This window comes from Leptodactylus fuscus, chromosome 6, assembly GCF_031893055.1.
Source record: "Leptodactylus fuscus isolate aLepFus1 chromosome 6, aLepFus1.hap2, whole genome shotgun sequence".
NCBI lineage: Eukaryota > Metazoa > Chordata > Amphibia > Anura > Leptodactylidae > Leptodactylus > Leptodactylus fuscus.
The window spans coordinates 59,769,885-59,792,315 of record NC_134270.1 but is presented as its reverse complement, the minus strand read 5'-3'; the positions used below and the strand labels follow the sequence as shown (position 1 = coordinate 59,792,315).

Genomic DNA, 22,431 nt, shown 5'->3' with positions numbered 1-22,431 from the left:
GATCCCATATCCCAAGCACACTTCAGGATGAGTTCCTTGTCCGTGAAATAATGTAATCTGCACAGAACGTCTCTAGGATTAGCAGGGTCAATCGAGCCAGACCGCTGGACTCTATGCACACGGTCCATCACGAAGGTAGCATCCAGCGGGCGTTGAGTCGCCATATTGAAAATGGTATTAACTCGGTTGAGCAAATCATCCTGAGGGCCTTTTTCAGGTACTCCGCGCAGGCGAATATTATTTCTGCGACCCCGATTCTCTTGATCATCCAGGAGCAGAGCAATATGTTGAAGACGAGTCTCAGAGTGAGACTGAGCGCTCTCCACTGCAGACAGGCGTTGTTCCAGAGAGGACAGTGTTTGATCAGTAGCATCAGCCCTAGTGGTAAGCTGAGACACATCAGATTGGATAGCACCCAGGGCCTGAGCTTGGGACTGCTCCATTCGAGAAACTACAGCATCCAGGTCTTGTTTAGTAGGTAGAGCCTGAATAAGGTCCCGAAGTAATTGAAAGTCCACTGGGGCAATATGGGCTGCCGAGCAGGGTGGGGGAGCAGAATCCGAGGATTGCATGTCATGTGCAGGGGGGGGGTAGCAGACACTAAAGAAGGCGGCCGCGACTGGCGCAGCGGAGGAGATGGAGGAGCCATGTCTTCAGCGCCAGACCCTGTAGCCGAGGTTCCAGGTCGGGACAAGAAGGTAGAGATTGATGGTGAGTGAACAAGAGGGCGGCCTGGTGTGCGGGAGGGAGCAGTGGAGGTGTTAGGACGTCTTCTGGACATATCACAGCGGGAAGCGACCATAGAAGGTAATGAAGGTACACTCGCAGTATCACCAGGCCTTACATGAGGCGGTCAAACAGTTCCATAATCAAACCTGGCGCCCAGGGGGTGCAAAAGGAGCAATGAGAGAAGCGTCAGGTCTGTGGGGACACACCGCAGATCGCACACCACACAGCAAGTGGAGGAAGGTGAGGAGCCCCCCCTGATGGTGGAGTAGGGGCTCAACACTCCCTTCACTCCACTGCAAGTCACAACAGCAGGAGTTCCCAACTAGGAATGTCTATGGAGAGGGTGAGAGAATCCAAAAAACCAGCAGAGAGTACTCACAGTGTTAGAATGTCCCAGCAGACAGCGCCAGAGCCAAAAAGCAGAGGGGGGAGATATCTGTAATCCAAGCAGTGCAGGAAGGCCAGGCAACAGGCAGAGCAAGGGCCCAGTATAAACAAGCAGCAGCTTTGACTTGAGTTAACAAGCAGCAGCAGGCCCCCACAGACGTACCAGGAGGGTCAGGAACACCAGGAGATGGACACTGGACAACCACACTGAGCCAGGAACGACTGTGGAACAGCAGGCAAGGTCTTCTGGATGCAGCCACCGACAGAGAAGCCAGCACAGACGTAGGCCCCAGATCCAAGATGGCGGCCGCAGCGGTGAGAAGACAGCAGATGAAGAGTCCGGCAGGCAGAGGACACCAGAGAGCACCAGGGGATCACCACCGAGAGGAGGAGAGAACGGACGGCAGGCAGGTAAGTGGATGCGGTCAATTCCTAGAGCAGGGTGCACGGAACCGGGTAGGCCGCGAGGCCAAGATGGCGGCCGGACTCAGGCAAAGCAGTAGGCCGCAGAACAATCAACCGCCCGGGGCCACGCAAGAGCGGACGGATGGCGCCCAAAAACAGCAGACGGAGGCTTGGGGAGAGCCTCAGGGCAGCCCAGGAGAAAATAAAGCAGGATGGTGCCGGTGAGGTCAGATGGAGAGCGGAGACACGGAGAGCTCTGGAAGATGCGTCCGCTCTCACACGCAGCTAGCCACGCCCCCTAGGGCCTAATCCTTGAAGGGTTTGCCCAGGAATTACAGGTTTCTACAAGGAGGCCGGTGAAGGAAAAAAAATAAAACCCACACTCACCTGTCCCTGATTCTCCTACCCCTGTCCGCTCCAGCGGTGCCCCAGAGTTTTTTCAGTCCTCGCCACACGTAACTGATGAAGTCAATCATCTACCTCAGCAGCCTAAGGAAAGAAACCGCGATATCACTCACATATGTCACCTGTGATGTCACGTGTCCTTTCCTTAGGCCCATGATTGGCCTCAGCAGTCACGTGTGGCGATGACATCTGCCAGAACAACGCTCCGGGAGCCACTGGACCAGACGGACGTGGGAGACACTGGGGAATAGAGAGATACCGAGCACACTTATAGTGTAGATGGTCTATTATAAATATATAGATGAATTATCTGGTGTTTATGAAAAGAACTCAGGACCTGGTGGCCTCTCACCTGATCGGGTTGTGACTCCGTTCACAACTCCGTTTTCAGCAATATTAGGCTTCGTCAGAGTGAGAGTGGCAGCACGTCTCTATAACACTGGTCAAAAACCAGGAGGATGCACCAATGGAAGAACAAAAGGACGGCGCTCTCAGGTCCAAAGGAATTTATTCAAAAAGAAGATTGCACAATTGTGCAATCTTCTTTTTGAATAAATTCCTTTGGACCTGAGAGCGCCGTCCTTTTGTTCTTCCATTGGTGGGAGACACTGGGGACAGGCGAGTATGGGTTTTGCTTTTTTTCTTATTTGTGACCTTTCCCTTGCAGAGAACTGTAATTCCTGGATAACCCCTGTAACATCTCAATATACTGAACATCACACTATAAAATACAATGCTATGCATAATGGTAGTCATGTACAGAAGAAAACACAGAAAGACACTCATATGCTGGATATACTTAGGCCTGGTTCACATCTGCATTCGGTATTCCTTTTTGGGGAGGCCGCTTGGGGTTCCCCCAAACAGAAACCTATACGCATTAAAAAGCGGTGAGCAATGAAACCACACGGACCCCATAGACTATAATGGGGTCCATGTGTTTTCTGTGCAGTGTCCGCATGAATCATGTGGTGAGAAAAGTGCTGAAAGTACTCCTGTTCTCTCCACGTGATTCATGTGGACACCGCACAGAAAACACAAAGACCCCATTATAGTCTATGGGGTCCGTGTGGTTTCATTGCTCACCGCTTTTTAATGCGTATAGGTTTCTGTTCGGGGGAACCCCAAGTGGACTTCCCAAAAAGGAATACTGAACGCAGGTGTGAACCAGGCCTAATACATATAACATATATTTACACACATACATTCATATACAATATACATACACATATACACACACACACACACACCTATCTACAAACATACAGCACTTACACAGTATATCAGACACTTTACACAAATATACACACATTAAATATACATACATATATACACACACACATACACACACCTCTATCTACAAGCATACAGGGCTCACACAGTATATCAGACACTTTACACAAATATACACACATTAAATATACATACATATATATATACACACACACACACCTATCTACAAGCATACAGGGCTCACACAGTATATCAGACACTTTACACAAATATACAAACATTAAATATACATATTTTTACCCAAAAAATGTACTTACATTTGGCCTGGTGCACTGGATATGGAGAAGGCTCCTGTGCAGCTTTGTCCTGTCTGGCCTGTGGTGAAAGGTCTGCTTCATTGCAGTAGCCAGCAGACTTCCCCCTGCACGCTCCGATCTGTGTGGGGGAGGGGCAGCACACGTCCTGCTACATGCCGGCAGTGCACAGCGCAGGGAGGAGAAGCCCCGCGCCTGCTAATTCTTCACACACTCGCAGGGAATGGTACAGGGGCCCATTTTGGGATGGTCAGGAGCCCGATCGGGCCCCTGAATATCCCGATCGGGCCCCTGAAGTCCCTGAAAGTACATCCTACCGCCGATGAGCTGAATACATAGGCGTTTAAAGCAGGAGCTGTCAGCTCCTGCTTTAACGCTGAGCTCAGCTGGAATCGGGACATGCCGACCGGGACCATTTTGTTAGGTCCCGGCCGCGCCACGGGGCCCCGCTAAGCGCGGGGCCCCGGGCGGTTGCCCGTCTCGCCCGGCCCTGGATCCGCTCCTGGCTTTGTAGTTCTCCAGCTAAAAACTTATATATTATATATTATTGCCCCAGTTCCCTCTCCGCAGTGCCGCACACCCGATGCCCCAACAATCCCCCTTCCCCCTCATCCACCTTCTAACATCTTTCCATTGCCCCCTGTACCCATACCTCCTAACTTTTGAAGAACCGAAAGAGGGACAAAATGTGCGCCGCGCTCTGCGGCAAATTTAGCCCCACCCTTTTTTATGTTGACTCCGCCCATTCTCATTAATTTTTCATGTGCCCGCACACAGTATAATCCCCCTACAGTCACCCGTAAATTATATGTCCCCCCTCTATCTCTCCCCCAGCTTCATATACACCCTTCATCTGCCCCCAGTTTCATGTCCCCTCCATCTCTGCCCCCAGATTCATGTCCCTCCATCTCTGCCCCCAGATTCATGTCCCCCCATCTCTGCCCCCAGATTCATGTCCCCCCTCCATCTCTGCCCCCAGATTCATGTCCCCCATCTCTGCCCCCAGATTCATGTCCCCTCCATCTCTGCCCCCAGATTCATGTCCCCCATCTCTACCCCCAGATTCATGTCTCCACATCTCTGCCCCCAGATTCATGTCCCCACATCTCTGCCCCCAGTGTCATGCCGTCCTCTCCATCTCTGCCCCCAGTGTCATGCCGTCCTCTCCATCTCTGCCCCCAGTGTCATGCCGTCCCCTCCTTCATCTGCCCCCAGTGTCATACCGTCCTCTCCATCTCTGCCCCCATCGTCATGCCGTCCTCTCCATCTCTGTCCCCAGTGTCATGCCGTCCCCTCCTTCATCTGCCCCCAGTGTCATGCCGTCCTCTCCATCTCTGTCCCCAGTGTCATGCCGTCCCCTCCTTCATCTGCCCCCAGTGTCATGCCGTCCTCTCCATCTCTGCCCCCAGTGTCATGCCGTCCTCTCCATCTCTGCCCCCAGTGTCATGCCGTCCTCTCCTTCATTTGCCCCCAGTTTCACGTTCCACTTCCACATTACACTTACCTTCTCTTCCACTCCTTCGCAGCTCTCTGCGCGCGCCTCTCTCGCTGACACATGTGGCTGAAGCAAGGAACTGACACAGGTCAGCTCCTCGCTTCGCCGCTGCGCGCCTCTCTTGCTGACACATATGCGGCTGAAGCGAGGAGCTGACCTGTGTCAGCTCCTCGCTTCGCCGCTGCCGCCAGCTACTGGCTTGTAGACGCGATCCATCACATCGCGTCTATAAGCCAGTAGCCGGCGGCAGCGGCGAAGCGAGGAGCTGACACAGGTCAGCTCCTCGCTTCAGCCGCATATGTGTCAGCGAGAGAGGCGCGCAGCGGCGAAGCGAGGAGCTGACCTGTGTCAGCTTCTCGCTTCAGCCGCATGTGTCAGCGAGAGAGGCGCGCAGCAGCGAAGCAGGAGTCAGCTCCTTGCTGTAGCCGCGTATGTGTCCAACTCAGATCTGCGTCCTCTGGACGCAGATCTGAGTTGAAATCGGGCACATGACTGCTGCAGGCGCCAGGGGGCTGGCACACAGTGGCGGTCCAAAACCGGGCCCCCCCATTTTTCAATTTGGCCGGGCCCCTGACGCCAGTAGCAGTAATACTGGCCTATAGGCGGCCCTGCGCCCTGCCACGCCTACATGCCCGTCCCTGCCCCGCCCACAGGCCCGCCCCGGCCTCGCCCACAAGAAGTGGCTAGTCGATCTTAGGGCTTGGTCATTTAAAGAAGTAGCTCACATGCTGACAAAGTGTGAGCACCCCTGGCCTACATCAATGCCTCCACATGTACTGTAGTATAATGGTTCCTACATGTAGTATAAAGACTCCTTTAATGCTCCACGTGTAGTATAATGGCCCGCTCAATATACCCACATGTAAAAAGTAGCTGAAGCTTGGAATAAACTTCCAGCAAAGGTTGTAAATGAATTGAAGCATGCCTGGGATAAACAAATCTCTATTCGAAGATAAAAAGTTAATAAGATAAAGTCAAACTAAATTGTCCAGTACTGATTGAAGTGCTCATTGCACTTCTATAGTATGGAATGGGGGGGGAGAGTGGTTCTCAGCCGTGGCCGGCTCCCAAGGGAACTGTGGGGTGTACCCCTGGGGTTCATGTACAACAGGCTGAGAAACACTGCCCAAGGCCTTTGTCATTTGCACCTCATCCTGTAATATTACTTATTTGCCATTATTTCTATAGGGAGCATGTCTTGTATTGTACAGTACATACAAGGGGGGACCCAAAAGTTTCCAGAATGAGGCTGCTGTGCGCGCAGTTTTCGTAGTACTTGATTCTGCAGCTAGTTATTTGTTCAACCATGCCTTCTCAGGCATTGATGCGGAAGGTTTCGTCAGTGAATTTTCTTGCATGAGCTGTTTTGTCCAGCCTTCGCTTGTCAAGTGAAGTCCAATGTGAAGACAATAGTCATTTGTTTTTTTGATGCAAAAGGGATTGTGCATTCGGAATTCGTTCCTACAGGCCAGACCATCAACCAGGTTTTCTACTTGGGGGTTCTCAAGAGGTTGTGCAACAGTGTGCTTCGAAAAAGGCCGGAAATGTGGCAGTCTGGTGATTGGTTTTTCCACCACGACAATGCTCCAGCCCACACCGCCATCTCGGTGACCACTTTCATGGCAAGAAACGGCATGGCTGTCTTGCCCCACCCACCCCATTCACCCGATATGGCCCCAGTGACTTTTTTTTATTCCCATGAATGAAGAGGAACCTCAAGGGGAAGCGTTTCGCCGACGTGGAGAAGGTGAAGAGGAAAATGTTGGAGGCGCTTGCACACATCAAAGTAGATGAGTTTAAAAAATGTTTCGAACAATGGCAGACGAGATTTGACAAGTGTATTGCCGCTAAAGGAGAGTACTTTGAAGGAGAATGAAAGAATTTTGTACAAAAATAAATAAATATACGCTTCAAAAACAACTTTTCTGGAAACCTTTGGGTCCCCCCTCGTATATCCATGATTAATTGGTCATGTGTTAGGAACAACAAATCAGCAGAAACATTAATTATAGTCTGTATAAATGGGGTGGGCTGGATTGGACATTAACAGAAATGACAGAATACTTTTACGTTCTAGAGAATACTGTCTGCCCTTTATATGTGAAGCATGCTATTGTATGCCACACCATTGTAGCATTAAGCAGGACACTCAGGTTGTTTACTCCTAATTAATGATGAAGGCCCCCTTTAATCTGTGAGGGGTGGGGTTCTGGGGTTGAAAGAATATTTGTCACTGTACTTTCTGGACGGCTTCCAACAAGCGCAGACTGTGACCAATGTAACAAGCAGGAATATCCCTCCGGTGGACAAGACAATGTACAAAGAACTTCTTCCTGTGTAACAAAAGAAGCCATGTTATAATCCTCTCAGTGGGAAAACTGTGGATGTTACAGGATGGGAAATGCATCAAATCCAGTCGAGAAAAAAACAAACTACATCCTTTTTGAAAACTAATTTTGCATATCCGAGATATAAAAAAAAACACCTGGTCCTGATGTACGATGGTGCAAATGCACGCCTTGAACAAATGACTATATTCCCATGTTCTAATGGCAAGTTTCTTGAGATGGTATGGGAAGGGTTAGGTCTCGTTCAGATTGCACACACAGCAATAGTGAAGGCACAATTCTAGTACAGCTCGGTGTAGTGGATTTATTTAGCATACAAGATAAAGGGCCCCTGTGCAACTTCCATTAAATCAGGCCTCTTATACTCAGAAATTAGAACGTATAGAAGTAGAAAACACTATACCATTATCATAGGGCACTCACACTATTTGTCTAGAAGTTACATATTTTTACTGCATTAGAGCAGGTATGCTATATAAAAATAACACACTGTTGTCTTAAAGTGTAACATATGTTAATGAAGTATATTACAAAATTTATTAAGGATACAAACTTTGCCAGAAAATCGAAAATTGTCCAAAAGTTTAGTTACGCTTTAAACAAATGTTTATTTGGTGAAACATATGTTATGTAAAATAAGACAATAGGTCAGCACTGGGCCAGTGAACATTACATTGAAGTGCTGATCTATTTTTTTAAATTTTTTTGTTGTTGAAATGGCCAAGTATATAGATATAGGTATAGAAAACATACATTTTCTATACAGTATACATGGAATACAAATACATGATATAGGTATAGAAAACATACATGTACTTTATAGTATACATGGAATACAAATGCATGTAAAAATAAAACATTTATTCTCATATACAAAATATAAATATGTCTGCCAAATATTAATACACACTTATACATAGAACAGTGATTCCCAGAATGGGGAGCCTTGGAAAACCACCCTGAGGTCCACAACTCTCTGGTTGGGAGGATTACAGCATGGCTTCATGCAATATTATCTTGCTTCAATATTATCTGAGGATGTTTTTTGTCTTTTGGAAATAATTATTTATTATGCTGTACGTTTACCTAGATTCTGCAGAATACCATTCTAGTTAAAATACATCTTGCAACTAACTCTCTTTCTTGTAAACTGCAGGCCTCCTCAGGTGTGTGGTTTATAAGACACAGACAAGATGTCTGCTTCTTGGTGCACAATGACGTGATCGCATCAGGCCTCCTGCGCTAAGATGCAGACATCCTACGCATGGTCAAGGCACATAGAAATGGACATAAGAAGAGGAGGTGGCGGCTCTGTCTGCATCTCTGTCAATCAAATAATCACAGGCAAGTGAGTATATCTTTAATTTTTTTCATTTTTAATAGTATAGTGGGTCATTTATATAAGGGTACATTATGAACATAAGGTTGGGTCATTTATATAAGGGGCCATTAGGGACATTATGAATCACATGACAGATGAGGCCAATCAGAGGCTTCAGTGGACTCTGGAAGAGACCTACCGGAGCAGAAGAACTGGGACGCGCAGGAGGACACCGGAGCATCGGGGAAAGGTAAGTATGCATTTTTTTTAATTTCATTCAATGAATTCAATTCCCCAGCTGATTTAAATGTTAAAAAGGTTGTCCATTTTTGCCTGGACAACCCCTTTAGGGTATGTTCACACAGAGGAAAAGATGGCAGAAACCTTTTCCGCCTTGTGAACATTCTGTGCGGCTATGCGCAACTGGATGCCGATGCTGCATCGACATCCCGCTCCTTATTCGGCCCAAATGAATGGGCCTAAACAGGAGAGTGTCTCGAGCCATGGATGCCACGGATGACTCAGCCGCAGAATACGCTGCAAAATAGGTCCTGTCACCTCTTTTTTCCGCTACTAGCTAGTGGGGAAAAAAAAGCGAGTGGCTCCCATTGAACTCAATTAGAGCCATTTTTGTAGGCGCATTTTGAGGTGGATTCTGTGTTAAAATCTGCCTGCAAAAAACTCAGTGTGAACATACCCTATGGCTATGGTCTCACATTGCGGAAATCTAGCTTTTTTTTGTTGCAGATTTTGAATGGCTACAAAAGGAATAAGAACTATATAAGAAGTTTTTAGGCCAGGGCTCCACGGGCCGGAAACGCCACAGGAAAAATTGTGGCATTGTACAGTACTTGCAAAGTGAATGGGATCATGGGAATCCCATGCCCACTTTGTGGAAAAAAATCGCAGCGCAGACACGATGCGATTTCCAAAACCGTTGTGGTTTTGAAAATTGCAGCGTCAATTATATCTACAGAAATGCCGGTGGCTTTCCCACAGATATAATCGTAACAGAAAGTCTGTGGAGAAAAACTCTGTGACCTTTCTGTTCAAAGCGCTGCGGGAAGAACGCAATGCGTTTACGCCGCAGTTGTTCCTGCAGTGCTTTAGTGCAGCGGTTCTGGCCTGTGGGGAAATTAGCCTTAGGGTGCATTCACACTACTGATACGCTGCCTGATTCTGAACGTTAAAACACGTTCAGAATCAGCGCGTATAAAGCAGTTCCCATTCATTTCAATGGGAGCCGGCATACGAGCACTCCCCATTGAAATGAATGGGCTGCTTTTTTCACTACGAGCACTCCCATTGAAGTGAATGGGAAGTGCTGGCGTGTACGACTAGCTCAGCTCATTCCGAGCCGTACACGCAAGCACTTTCCATTCACTTCAATGGGAGCGCTCGTAGTGAAAAAAGCAGCCCATTCATTTCAATGGGGAGTGCTCGTATGCCGGCTCCCATTGAAATGAATGGGAACTGCTTTATACGCGCTGATTCTGAACGTGTTTTAACGTTCAGAATCAGGCAGCGTATCAGTAGTGTGAACTTACCCTTATACTTCTAGCTTTTGCTCATTCTCCTCCTGGCTTTGGCTCAAAAAAACGCAACAAAATCTGCAACAAAAAAAGCTGCATTTCCTCAATGTGGGGCCTCAGCCTTAATTAGGAAACACATGGAGTATTATTAATAACAGGGAGTGCACTGCAGCCAATAGCTGCCTAATGAAATTCCCTCTACATAACAGTGTGCTGCTTGCTACCTTAACTCTACCTCTTTAAGACTAAGGCCCCATGTTGCGGAAATACAGCTTTTCTGTTGCAGATTTTGCTGTGTGTTTTGTTTTGTTTTTTGGCTAAAGCCAGGAATGGGTTGAGTAAAAGGTAGAAGTATAAGAGTTTCATAGATATTTCCCATTCTTTTTGTAGCCATTCTTGACTTTGGCTCAAATAACCTGCAACAAAGAAGCTGTGTCTCCTTAATCTGGGGCCTCAGACTAAGTGCATGTTCACACAGCTAAATTCGATTCTGAGGCGGATTCCACCTCAAAATCAGCTCCAAGTGCCACCTGAAACCAGCCTCCATTCATTTCAATAGGAGACAGGTGCTTATTTTTTTCTTCTAGTTGAAACATAAAGCAGGAAACACATGCGTCATGCTCAATCTTCAGACGGATTCTGCTTGATAAATGTCACTGAAGAGAATGGGAGGCAGATGATATCTGTCTTGTTGGTGTGGAATTTGATGCAGTGGAAAAATTTAGCTTCAAATTCCTGAGGTCGGTAGGGACTATGTTATAGATTTTGCATTGGTGCCATCGAGTTTCAAGGTATGCCTCTGATTCCAGGAGTTGAAGCCCAGTCAATTAGGCTGAATTTACACAGGTTTTTTTGGACTGGATTTTGACGCGGAAAGACCCCTGAGAATCCGATCCAAAAAATGCCTCCCGCGGCTAGCCATGACTGTCGCAGAATTCTGCTCCGGATTAGGCCCAAATGAATGGGCCTAGTCGGGAGGGAGTGTCGCGCCGTGGACACCCGCGGATGATTCAGCTGCGGAATCCGCGGCAAGATAGAGCAGGTCGCTTATTACTTCTGCGAGTAGGAAAGAAACGCTCGCGGAAAAAGGAAGTGAACGGCTCCCATTGAACTCAATGGGAGGGGGTTTTTTTAGCCAGATTTTGATGCGGATTCTGAGTCAAAATCTGGTCCAAAAAACCTTGTGTGAATTCAGCCTTAGTAAGTTATGGTATATCCCTAAAGTGGGAAAACATATAACGTTGCATTTTCTCTTAAAAATGAGTTTCTGGAACTGGATACTGCATCAATCTCCCATAGAGGTACTAAAGGGGTTTCTGATGACAAACTTTCTAATACATGCTTTTTTCCATTCATAATATAATGATTTATATGTGTTTAAAATGACTTAAAGTTACTTACTGTAGACAGTTACTTTTATAGGTGAACTACGTCCGCTGCTAATGGGGTTCTCCACCAGGCAAGTATAGATGTCATCATCAGACATTAAGACTCTGGTGATGGTCACCACCCGATGGTCAGGGGACAGATGGATCCTGGAGTCATTGGTCAGCATCTTCCCAGCTTTCAGCCAGGTGTAGACTGGCTTAGTCCCATTATCATGAACACAGCTCATGGTGAAATTTTCTGTCAGCTCCAGGACAGTGGATGAAGAAATGGACACCCGAGGCTTAGATACAGGAACTAGTCACAAATTATAGAATAGATAATACAACAGAATGAGATGACCACTGGAAATTTGGACTGATAAATACCCAAGCCATAAACTTCAGCATATCATAATTCATTGCTGCTAGTAAGAGGGGTGTGGTTGTGACAACCTTCACTCTATAACCCTTGTTATCACTGTAAGGTCCGGTTCACATCTGTGTCCAGGCCATTCCATTCCCCTCTCTGCATGAAAAATGCACAAGAGAAAAGTCCTACAAGCAACACTTTTCTCTCTGCATTTTTCGCGCGGAAACCACATGGGAGGCACATGGGACCCATTATAGTCTATGGGGTCCGCAGGTTTCCTTAGGTAACCAATTATGTGGATTAGGTTTCCATTCGGGGGGTCCCCAAGCGGTTTCCCCGAATGGAAACCCATGCACAGATGTGAACCGGGCCTGATAGGTGAATCAGTATGGTAAAGTGCATCGATGCCTGAACAAAATGTGAATGGAAAGCTGACTGTGGCAGGTAATGTTATGGAGGCACTGTGGCTTGTAATGGCATAGTGGTAATGTATGTGGCTGACTAGTAATGTTATGGAGGCAATGAATGTGGCTGGTGACTACTTAGGTTAACTTACTGACTTTTTATGCTTTCAAAGATCTATAACTTCACCTCGCTGCAACAGAAAGATTACAGAGGGGAACCAATGGAAAGGTAAGTTCTTTCTACACAATCTACACTTTCTTCCATTCTACACATGATATCACATATATCCCTCATTCCCATAGGTATGCAGATGGAGAACGCCCTGGGCTGCGTCTAATTCTATCATCACTGATAAACCTACCATCCACAGTGAGATTGATGGATTTTTCTCCAGTGAATGTGTCATCTGTTATAGAAACCTCCACCTCATACATCCCCTCATCAGACAGAAGGAGGTTGCTGATCTGGAGCGATCCGTTCTCAAAAATCTGTATCCGATCTTTGTAATCCGGGCGCAAATTCCCAATTATATCGGTACCCACAGACTGCACTACAGTGATGGGTTTCTCTCTCCTCACTTGCCATTTGACCACTGGTTTGTCACTGCTGGAGCTGCTGTACTGCACTGAGAGCAGGGCTGACTTTCCATAGGTTCCATGGATGTGCTGGACGTGACTGGTGATATTGACAACTTCAACTAGATCTGCAGAAAAACACCAGAAAACATTGAAATGTTACAGAATTTCATTATACAATAACATGAGCTAGTGTGAGTAATCCATCACTATGTGTAGATAATTCTTAGGACACCCACACATTATGCCTACAGGAGCTTTTATGGCATCCCATTAGAAATTCATAGGCATTATTAAGGGGTTACACATAATAGAAAAACCAGCAACCATTAAAATCAGCAACATTATTTTTTCCCATAAAATCACAGGAACAGGTGTAGTACTATCGCTTACGCTTTTCAAGCCTTAGTCACAGCATACAGCTGGTTATAGACAAGTGATCTTAAAAGCATACATTTGGCCAATCACAAGCCTCACATTTGTTGACATGATCTACTTAAAATAAAATAGATTTAAACAAATATGTTGACACATATCAAAAGCAATATATAATAACTAAGACGGAGACTAAACCTAATATAAAATTAAATCCTGCCGTCTATTCAAACCAAATGGTGCGAATAACCAATACGTTTTTCTGTTCAAAGTTTCCTATAATGGTCACTGCCCCTTACCGGTCACTTAACTCGTTCTATTTCTTGAAATACTAAAGAAGGGGTATCCCTCCCATAAAGTTATAGTATCCGCCAAATTGTTGGAGCTCTCCTTGACACACATTTAACCCCTGGTTCCTACAACTTCAATAATGCTAGGTCCAGAAACAAGACCAAAATAAATTTTTTAAATTCAATACTGTAAGGTATAATACATACCAGGGCAGATCTAAATCTGTCCCTATTTAAGAGGTTGTCCAGTTATTAACACTTATCCCCTATTCATAGTATAGGGTGTGTTCACTGGAGAGCCTGATCACCGGGCCCCCCAAGGACTCGATGTGAATATATTGCCAGTGCCCTTGCATTCCATCCATTCACTTCTGCCAAGACTGTAGTCTCCTTCAGCCTGGAGTAAAGTTGAAATTTAACATGACAGCTGTGTATCACTACATGTGATTTTGGCATTGAGTTTTAAAATAATAATAATAATAATAATAATAATTAATTATTATTATTATTATTATTGCCTATGGGGTTGAAAGTCCAGGTTAATAAAACCTTGTGTGGTCTTGGGGTGATGACCATAATGTAGGTTCTTAAATGCAAGATTGTTACTTTTATTTTTTTTTTCATGTAGAAAATAATGTTAACTACATGAGTAAAATCTATGACAAAGTAATGACTAATATTTCCAGTAATATTATTACACATAATCCTATTGTGGGAAATATCACTATCATCCCACACACTGTATATATGTATTGCAGCGGTGATCAAATCCATATATGGCCCCACTCATGCCAAGCCCGTGCAACATACAGTTTAGTCAGTCAATAAGGAAAGTGATTTTGACCCCCTCCGCCATTTTTCGTTATTTGATTTTCGTTTTTGACTCCCCACCTTCCAAATGCTAATACTTCCTAATGTTACCATTTAAGATCCTGTATAATGTACTGGAAGCTGGAAAATATTCAGAATGGAATTGGAGAAAAACTGCTTATATGTGGCTTTTAACCAATGACATATCACCTGTATTCTACGGGTCAGTATAGGATAACAAATTTCGTTTTTTTTTTAACTATTAAAAAAAAAAATCTAAAAAATTTTTTGGAGTCACTATATTCTGACACCTCTAACTTTTCTATATTTCCATGTACCTGGGTGCATAAAGCATCTTTTTATGTGGGGGCCAAATGTACTTTCCAATTTGGGGAATGTCTATTGCTTTGATTGCTTTTTGCCCAAATTTTTATGAGGCGAAACAGTGAAGAAATGGCAGTTCAGCTCTTTGGATTTTTTTCCCGTTACAGCGTTCACTGTATGAGAAAAGTATGTTTATAGGTTTGTAGACTGGGCGTTTTTGGACAAAGGAATCCATAATGTGTATTTGTTTCACTTTATTTTTTTTCCTTTTATATGTGTTAAAGGAAAAAGGGGGGGGGGGGGGTAATACACCTGTCTTCTGAGTTAAGAGGGATAGGAATTACTGGACAGTCAGTGAGTCAACTCCTTATTGGCCCAGAGTTCAGGCTCACTGAGCTCTACCAATAAAAGTCTGAAATCCTGGCTGGTCTCTTCATAGAAGACAATGGATAAAGTATAAATCATGATTATGAATTATATATGGGGTTGAAAGGCAGGACAGATGGTATCTTCCTAGTAAAGTATATTGCCCGTCTGCCCCAGGCCTAAGCCAGCCCAGAAAAACAACCCCATAGTATTATTACTCCTGGAGGCTAACTGGTCATTTACTGAACTTGGAGGCTGCTCCTTTTGATCACATATAAGTTCCCAATCTGTCACCGATTCTTCCTACACTAAATTTTACAGTTGGGAAATGCATTCAGGCACGTAATGTTCTCCTGGCATTTGACCAAACCCAGAGTCGTCCATCAGACTGCCAGATAGATAAGCGTGATTTATCACATCACAGAACATGTTCCCATTGCTCCAGAGTCCTGTGGTACGGAGCTTTGCACCAATCCATCTAATGCTTGGCATCGTGCTTGGTGACGTAAGCCTTGCATGCAGTTTCTTGGCCGTGGAAACCCATGCCATGAAGCTTCCTGTGCAGTTTGTGTGCTGATGTTAATACCAGAGGAGGTTATTGAGTCAGCAGGGCATTGATGAGCATTATGCAGCATGCAATGCAGCCCTTTGTTGACCCCGTCCTATAACTTTACTTGCCCTCTACTTTGTGGATGAGTTGCTGTGGTATCGCTCACAGAATATTGTGGAATACTGATGTCGTGTTCCAATGCCAAGCTGTGATGCCGCTGTGCTCAGCAATGGTATAGTGCAGTTGTCAGAAAGAACCACCAAATGCTTGTAAACCAGAACCAAAATGTCACTGATCTTGATTGTAGAAATAAAGAGTATGTTAGGTCTGGTTCACATCTGCGTCGGTAATGGGGACTCCCCTGAACGGACTACCGAACGCATTGGCAAGCGGTGTACAGTGAAAGCACACGGACCTCATAGACTATAATGGGGTCCGTGTGCTTTCCACAGGTCTCCGCATAGAATACGCGGACAGAAAAGTAGTTCACAATCTACTTTCCTGTCCGCATGACTTGTGTGGAGTCTATGGGGTCTATGTGCTTTCACTGTACACCACTTGCCAATGCGTTCAGTAGTCTGTTCAGGGGAGTCCCCATTCAGATTCCCCGAACGGATTACCGAACAAAGATGTGAACCAGGGCTTTCAGAAAACATCACAAGCCCTACATCAATCAGGGCTTCTATGAAGCAACAAGAGTCACTCCTGTTCTCTCAGATACTCCCACCCACACTCATGGTAAAGGCCTCTGGCTTTTCATGACATAGAAAGTGGGTGCTTATCAAGACGACGTAAGACAGGAAAACTGAATATATATATAAGCAAAGGCTTGCTTATATATAGCGTGTTCTCAATCTGGAATAACTCACGTGTCATGCCACAGCACAGGGTTGTACCATAGGACATGCCAAAACTCCCCCTTGCTCCCCCAGTACAACCTCTAGGGGCAACTGCAGTTGCTCCTTACACTGTGCATCTGCCAGGAATACAGCAATGCAGCACATCGCATTATTGGACAGCACATCACTCAACAAGGTGTAACACCAAATTAACACCAATAAACAAGGTTTGCAATGTCTGTATGTATGATAAAGTCCCATGGAATAATACAACACTACATTCACTATTATGTAAGTTACTGACACTCACAAGTAGAACAAGAATACAGCCGCAGACCACAGCTTTGCCCACTGACCTTTTGCACCGTTAAACACCCCGCTCAATAAATATTTACCCATAGTCTCATTAATGGACAATTTCTGTGTTGTGAAAACACTTTTCTATCTTGTATTGGTTCAGGCCATTGTTAACAGATAAAGTACATTTATGAACCTGTGACCTTAGAGAACATGGTGACTCTTAACCTTATTTACAACGTTCCTAGGAAAATATGGACAGAGTTCTGACACTAGAATGGGTTTCATGGTCCCCAACATAACTATCCCAGAGTGCAGGGGCTGCCATTGATATTGGTATATGTGTGTGAGTGCACTGTGTTTGGTTTTCCGTTCGGCGATTCTGCCCCTGAAAATGCTCGAAAAATGCTGAGAGAAAAGTTCAGGGCTCTTAGCTGAGTTTCGGTAAAGTAGAGCTAAGCTACATTTGTGGGACTTTATGGTGTAATATTTATTTGTGCCAAATACTGAAATTTTCTCTAGTTGCGCTGTGCTCTTCACTATTCTAAAAAAAAGTGGTTGGAGAAAACGGAGCTTTACAGCTAAATTGTCAGACATCTCTGATTAGCTGCTGTTACTTTAAGGTTACCGTGCCAATTCTTGAAGCTTCTGCATCTGTCAGGTCTCTCCTATGCTTATCCCATTAGCAGCTGAGGACACATATTTAAAGGGCAGAAATGGGCTTTAAGTGCATAGCTTTCCATCAATGGACTTCACTATCTGCTGCTCATCTCTGCCCACTAACTATACAGTGCATGTCTGATGATGTATAGTTAATGGGCGGGGCTGAGCAGCAGCAAATAGTGAAGTCCACTGATTGAAACCACGCCCCTAAAGTACTTTCCTGCTCATTTGCATAGGGATTGAAGGATGATTTTTACAAGAAAGGAGCATAAGAAGTACAGTACTGTAACATGTACTGACAGCTCCACAAGGTACTCTGATTAATTTATATATCAATTTTGTGCTGACAGACTCCAAGTAAACTCTCTTCATCCTTAGCTATGTGACTTTTATTGGTTGTACCTAGTTTGGCTTCCTTATCATCAGTGGCGTAACTAGGAATGGCAGGGTTCCAAGACGAACATTTGACATGGGCCCCCCCACCAACACATGTCCCCCTGCACAAACTGCATTCCTGCACACACTATTATGCCCCATAGTGGCCCCTGTACACACTATTAAAAAAAAACAAAACAAAAACACATCAGTGGCCTTCCAGGCCCCCTAATGTCCGCTACCGCTGCTACCCCGGTAGTTACGCCCCAATTATCATGATGGGTTGTGCTTCACTGCTAAATACTGACATCTGGTTTGATACTGGAAATCTGTTCATCTCCTGATTTTGGCTCTGACATTACCTCCCTGATTGAAATTGGATGTTCACTCTCCTGATTATGATCTTCCTTATAAATTTATTCTGGGTTCAGGCTTGGCTTCTGATTGTGGAGCATTAATTTCTGTGGCGATAACTTGGACACCAAATTCTGAGATCTATCTGTAACATCTCTGCCTGTTCGGGTCTCTGCACCGCCCTCTGCTCGCGTGCTGCGGCGCAGGAGGTGTGTGCAGTTTGGTTCATGGCTTAAAGTTTTTGGTCGCACTGTGTGAACACGGCTCTACTGCTGTGATTGTATTTGCACCACACCCGTCTTCTGCCTTTGTTCGTCTCTGCTCCTCTAATGGTTAATCTGGTCTTGCCCTGTGATTGACAGCAGCTTTCCTGTCAGCTCCATGGGCGGGTTCTTCCTCCCTATTTAACCTTGGCTCTCATTCACACCTATGCTTGCTATTGCCTTGTGCATACTCGCTCCATACTGTCACTATTTTGCTTGCTTTCTCATCCTTGACCTTTGGCTTTCCTCACTGACTATTCTTTGGATTCCGTTTTGGCACTGCATCGCTCGACTGTTACTGACCCTTGGCTAGCTGACCTCCCTTTTTTGTTGTCCATCTTGTCTGTGTTTTGTGTCTCACCTATACAGGAAGGGACTGTCTTCGTGGTTGCCGCCTATTACGTAGGATAGGGCCTGGCAATAGGAAGGGAAAGTTGGGGGCTTCAGCTTAGGGCTCACTGTCTGTTGTGTCTCGTCCCAGGGTTCAAACAGTTACTGGGGAATTGCGGTCCTAGCAATTCCATAACACTATCCCTCAGTGCTGTAGGATTTAAACAGCTAGCTTACAGCCAGTGCCTGCAATTTATGATATTTGCTCCAGAGAATCTATCCATAATAATATATATTTAAAGAGGACCTTTCACCATATCTGGGCACAGGCAGTGTTATATACTGCCAGAAAGCTGACAGTGCGCTGAATTCAGCGCACTGTCGGCTTTCCCGATCCGTGCCCGGTGTAAAGCGCTATCGGTCCCGGTACCGTAGCGCTTTACAGTCAGAAGGGCGTTTCTGACCATTAGCCAGAGACGTCCTTCTGCCTCGCGGCGCCAATCGCGCTGTGCTGTGGAGCCGGGAGGAACACCCCCTCCCTCTCCTTATAATGCTAGTCTACGGACAAGCTGTGTGAGCAGAGGGAGGGGGCGTTCCTCCCCGCTCCACAGCACAGCGCGATTGGCGCCGCGAGGCAGAAGGACGTCTCTGGCTAATGGTCAGAAACGCCCTTCTGACCATAGAAGAGCTACGGTACCGGGCCGTAAGCTCTTCACACCGGGCACAGATCGGGAAAGCCGACAGTGCGCTGAATTCAGCGCACTGTCAGCTTTCTGGCAGTATATAGAACTGCCTGTGCCCGGATATGGTGAAAGGTCCTCTTTAACATGATTTTCCCAGAAACTTGAATCAAACATCCACTGGTATCTATGCCATTCCTTAGCTTCAGGTGCACACACCATGCTAGATGTGCCAATATGTGCATCTCACTCTGGCGTAGCTGATGTTTAAGAATGATGTACTACACACCAGTCTTAAACCGACATTTTGTCTATTGAAGTTTGATGTAGTGTGAAATTCATCTCCTTTTTTATTAGAGACTTACGTAACTCTGGCTGCATTTTTTATGCTTTATATTGCAGTTCTGCTTTTTCAGATTGTCTGCCATGTATAAATATAAACTCGGCAACTTGCTGACATTTTTTCTGCATCAAAGAAAATGGACAGTTGATGCAAGAGACCTTATGTTTTTATTGCAACAATAACAGATGCTGACAAATATATGAATAGAAAGTTTCCCATTTATATCTGTTGTAATTCTAGCCGTTTTAACATTTGTTGTCCTGATCCTGTCCCTGGTCAGAAATTATAATGGACATTAAAACAGTACTGTGAAGGTAACCTTACTAAGTACAAGGAGAGATGATTTCTATTACAAGAAGGGCAAAATAATTATATACTAAGATGTAACTAGACCATCAGTTTAGAGTCAAGAGAAGATCATTAGGAAAGTGCCACAAGGGGAGACTGGGGGACAGAGTTCGGAGAGCCCATGCATTCGATTAAACCCCTCACTCAGTGCTAGCAATTTACGTTCTCCTGGTTGTCACTGGTGCTGGACTCCCTTAGTTCAGGAAGCTTGCTTGGCAGGAAATCAAGACCATGTCCAATAAAGACACATTGGGGAAAAATACAGAGAACAGGGCCATATATCAAGTGGCTGGAACATTTAGTGAGGTAGCCTTGCTCTGTTAGGACAGTAGGATCAGCGCCAGTGCCACCCCTCCCCACTACCTGCTGCTTCGAGGCTGAATACAACTTGTTGTGTAACATAAAAATCTGCTAAATCCTGTTTATGTCTGTCCCTGCATCAGAGACTCTGCTCAATACTGGACAGAGGAGTAACCCGCGAGCATGAAGCATGTCAGCCTAGGAGCTCAGGGGCAGTGGGCACAAATCATCAAATGTCGAGGACAATATTGTTCACGAAACTTCAGAAATTAGGCAGCTCTGTGTTTATGTACAAAATGTGTAACTTCAACAACTTTTCATAAACGAATAGTGCATGTGAATATAAGAGACCTTGTAATATATCTTAGTAAGATCTGTTTCCTTTTCCACTTATTAGGTTGCTTTCCTCCTCCTAATAAGCCTGTTTGTTTACATAGAATCCGTATCCTGCTCACACACAGAGCTCAATGGAGATGGGAGGGGGATGAGGAGGATGTGAACTGATTTATTGCTTCATTCTGTGCAATGGTAACCTCTTATCTATAGCATAGCAGTATTAAGAGAGCTCCCCCTCAATCACAGAGTAGTAGAGTGTAACAGCAGCAGCTGTCATGTGTGTTTTCCAGTAGCATTCATCTACCCCTCCCTTCTCCTTAGACTTTATTTGTTAAATTACAAAGCTTTTTTTTATTTCTATGTGTACTATTCATTTCTGTATTATTTTTATAATTGGAGATATGCTTTAAGCATACACTTGCACTTACCAGTCACCATGGGTCACAATGAGGTCCAATCTCAAGGATTTGATCTATACTGGTAGCTTATGTAAAATGAAGACTTTTCCTAAATATATTGCTTTCGAAATGCTGCTTTGTTTGCCTGCTATGTGACCTTACTCCACTCATTGTTTGCACAGCATTACCATAACCGCAGACCTGTGAGATAGGACAAGTGATGTCACTCAATCAGTACAGCTAATTGTAGTTTGCTGATAAAGCCGAGTCTGTTATTTCTCTATGTAAACACACAGATAACATTGAGTCTTCTCTACAGGCATGTGCATATTATCTGATCTGCATAAGTTTTGTGTTACTTCAGTGCCCGTTCAGTAAGAAGGAAGGGGGGAGAAATACAGGAAGTGAGAAGAAGAGACAACAGGCAAACTGCTGAAACAGTGAGATGAGAAAAAACCCTTTCACAGAACCGCCAAAAGAGCTACAGTGCTCCTATAACAGTGACGACCACATAGACCCCATAACAGTACCAGCCACAATACCCCATAACAGTAAGAGCTACATTGCTTCCCAGTGCAGTGACAGACACAGAGAAGTGATAGAAATAGCAAATGTCAAAGATGGAATCCCTCTTTAATTACTAGCAATGGCTAACTTACAGACAAGTAACTGTCACAATGACAATTTTCAGGAAATGTGCAGAGAAAGTCACAAAGCAAAAGAGCACATCCTATAAGAGACACAAAAAAAACTCCAAACATTATAAATATAAACTAAAACTTCCACTAAGTTAAAATAAGCCTTGTCTCAAGAGCTTACCATCTAACAGCAGACAGTGCATAAGCATCTCACCTATATAAACAGCCAACATCCACAGTAGATGAAGGAGAGTTGGGCAGCTAAGAGCCCGTAGGTCGCCTGCTCGCTCTGTCTTCATCTTGGTTTTAGCTTGGTGCCCCAGCAGTGATTTGCATGTTTTATCCACGCTGGGCACGTCTTGTAGTGCTGCTCAGTGTCTTGTGCCAGCGTCTCCTGAATAGAGGCGGCTCTGTCCTTTGTTCTCACTTTTCAACAACTACTTTTATGCCAAGTCCTTTTAAACATAACAGAATTCTATAAATACCCTTAATAACAAGAGCCCCCGATAAGGTAAAAGGGACCACACCCTCAAAAAAGATAGATGTCAGTGAACTATAAGCATCCCTTTATAAATGAGATTCTCTAGAAGATGGACGGAGGATGGCAAAGGGGATCCAGATGTTGTGGAACGGAACTCGTGGGCACAAGAATGAATGGAGCTGTCA

The 22,431-nt window shown here is 45.1% G+C and overlaps 1 protein-coding gene across 1 annotated transcript in view; it reads right to left on the bottom strand.

The window, feature by feature from the left end:
• The window catches only part of HEPACAM (hepatic and glial cell adhesion molecule), a 73,235-nt gene extending 51,126 nt beyond the window's left edge, over nucleotides 1–22,109 (bottom strand). Inside the window, exons 1-4 of the mRNA XM_075280092.1 lie at nucleotides 21,980–22,109; nucleotides 12,673–13,014; nucleotides 11,571–11,852; nucleotides 7,208–7,301 (exon numbers count right to left, since the gene is read on the bottom strand). Of these exons, the coding sequence (XP_075136193.1) occupies nucleotides 7,208–7,301; nucleotides 11,571–11,852; nucleotides 12,673–13,014; nucleotides 21,980–22,064 (803 nt within the window). The 5' untranslated portion in view covers nucleotides 22,065–22,109. The remainder of the gene's footprint in view (nucleotides 1–7,207; nucleotides 7,302–11,570; nucleotides 11,853–12,672; nucleotides 13,015–21,979) is intronic.
• Nucleotides 22,110–22,431: the final 322 nt, after the last annotated feature.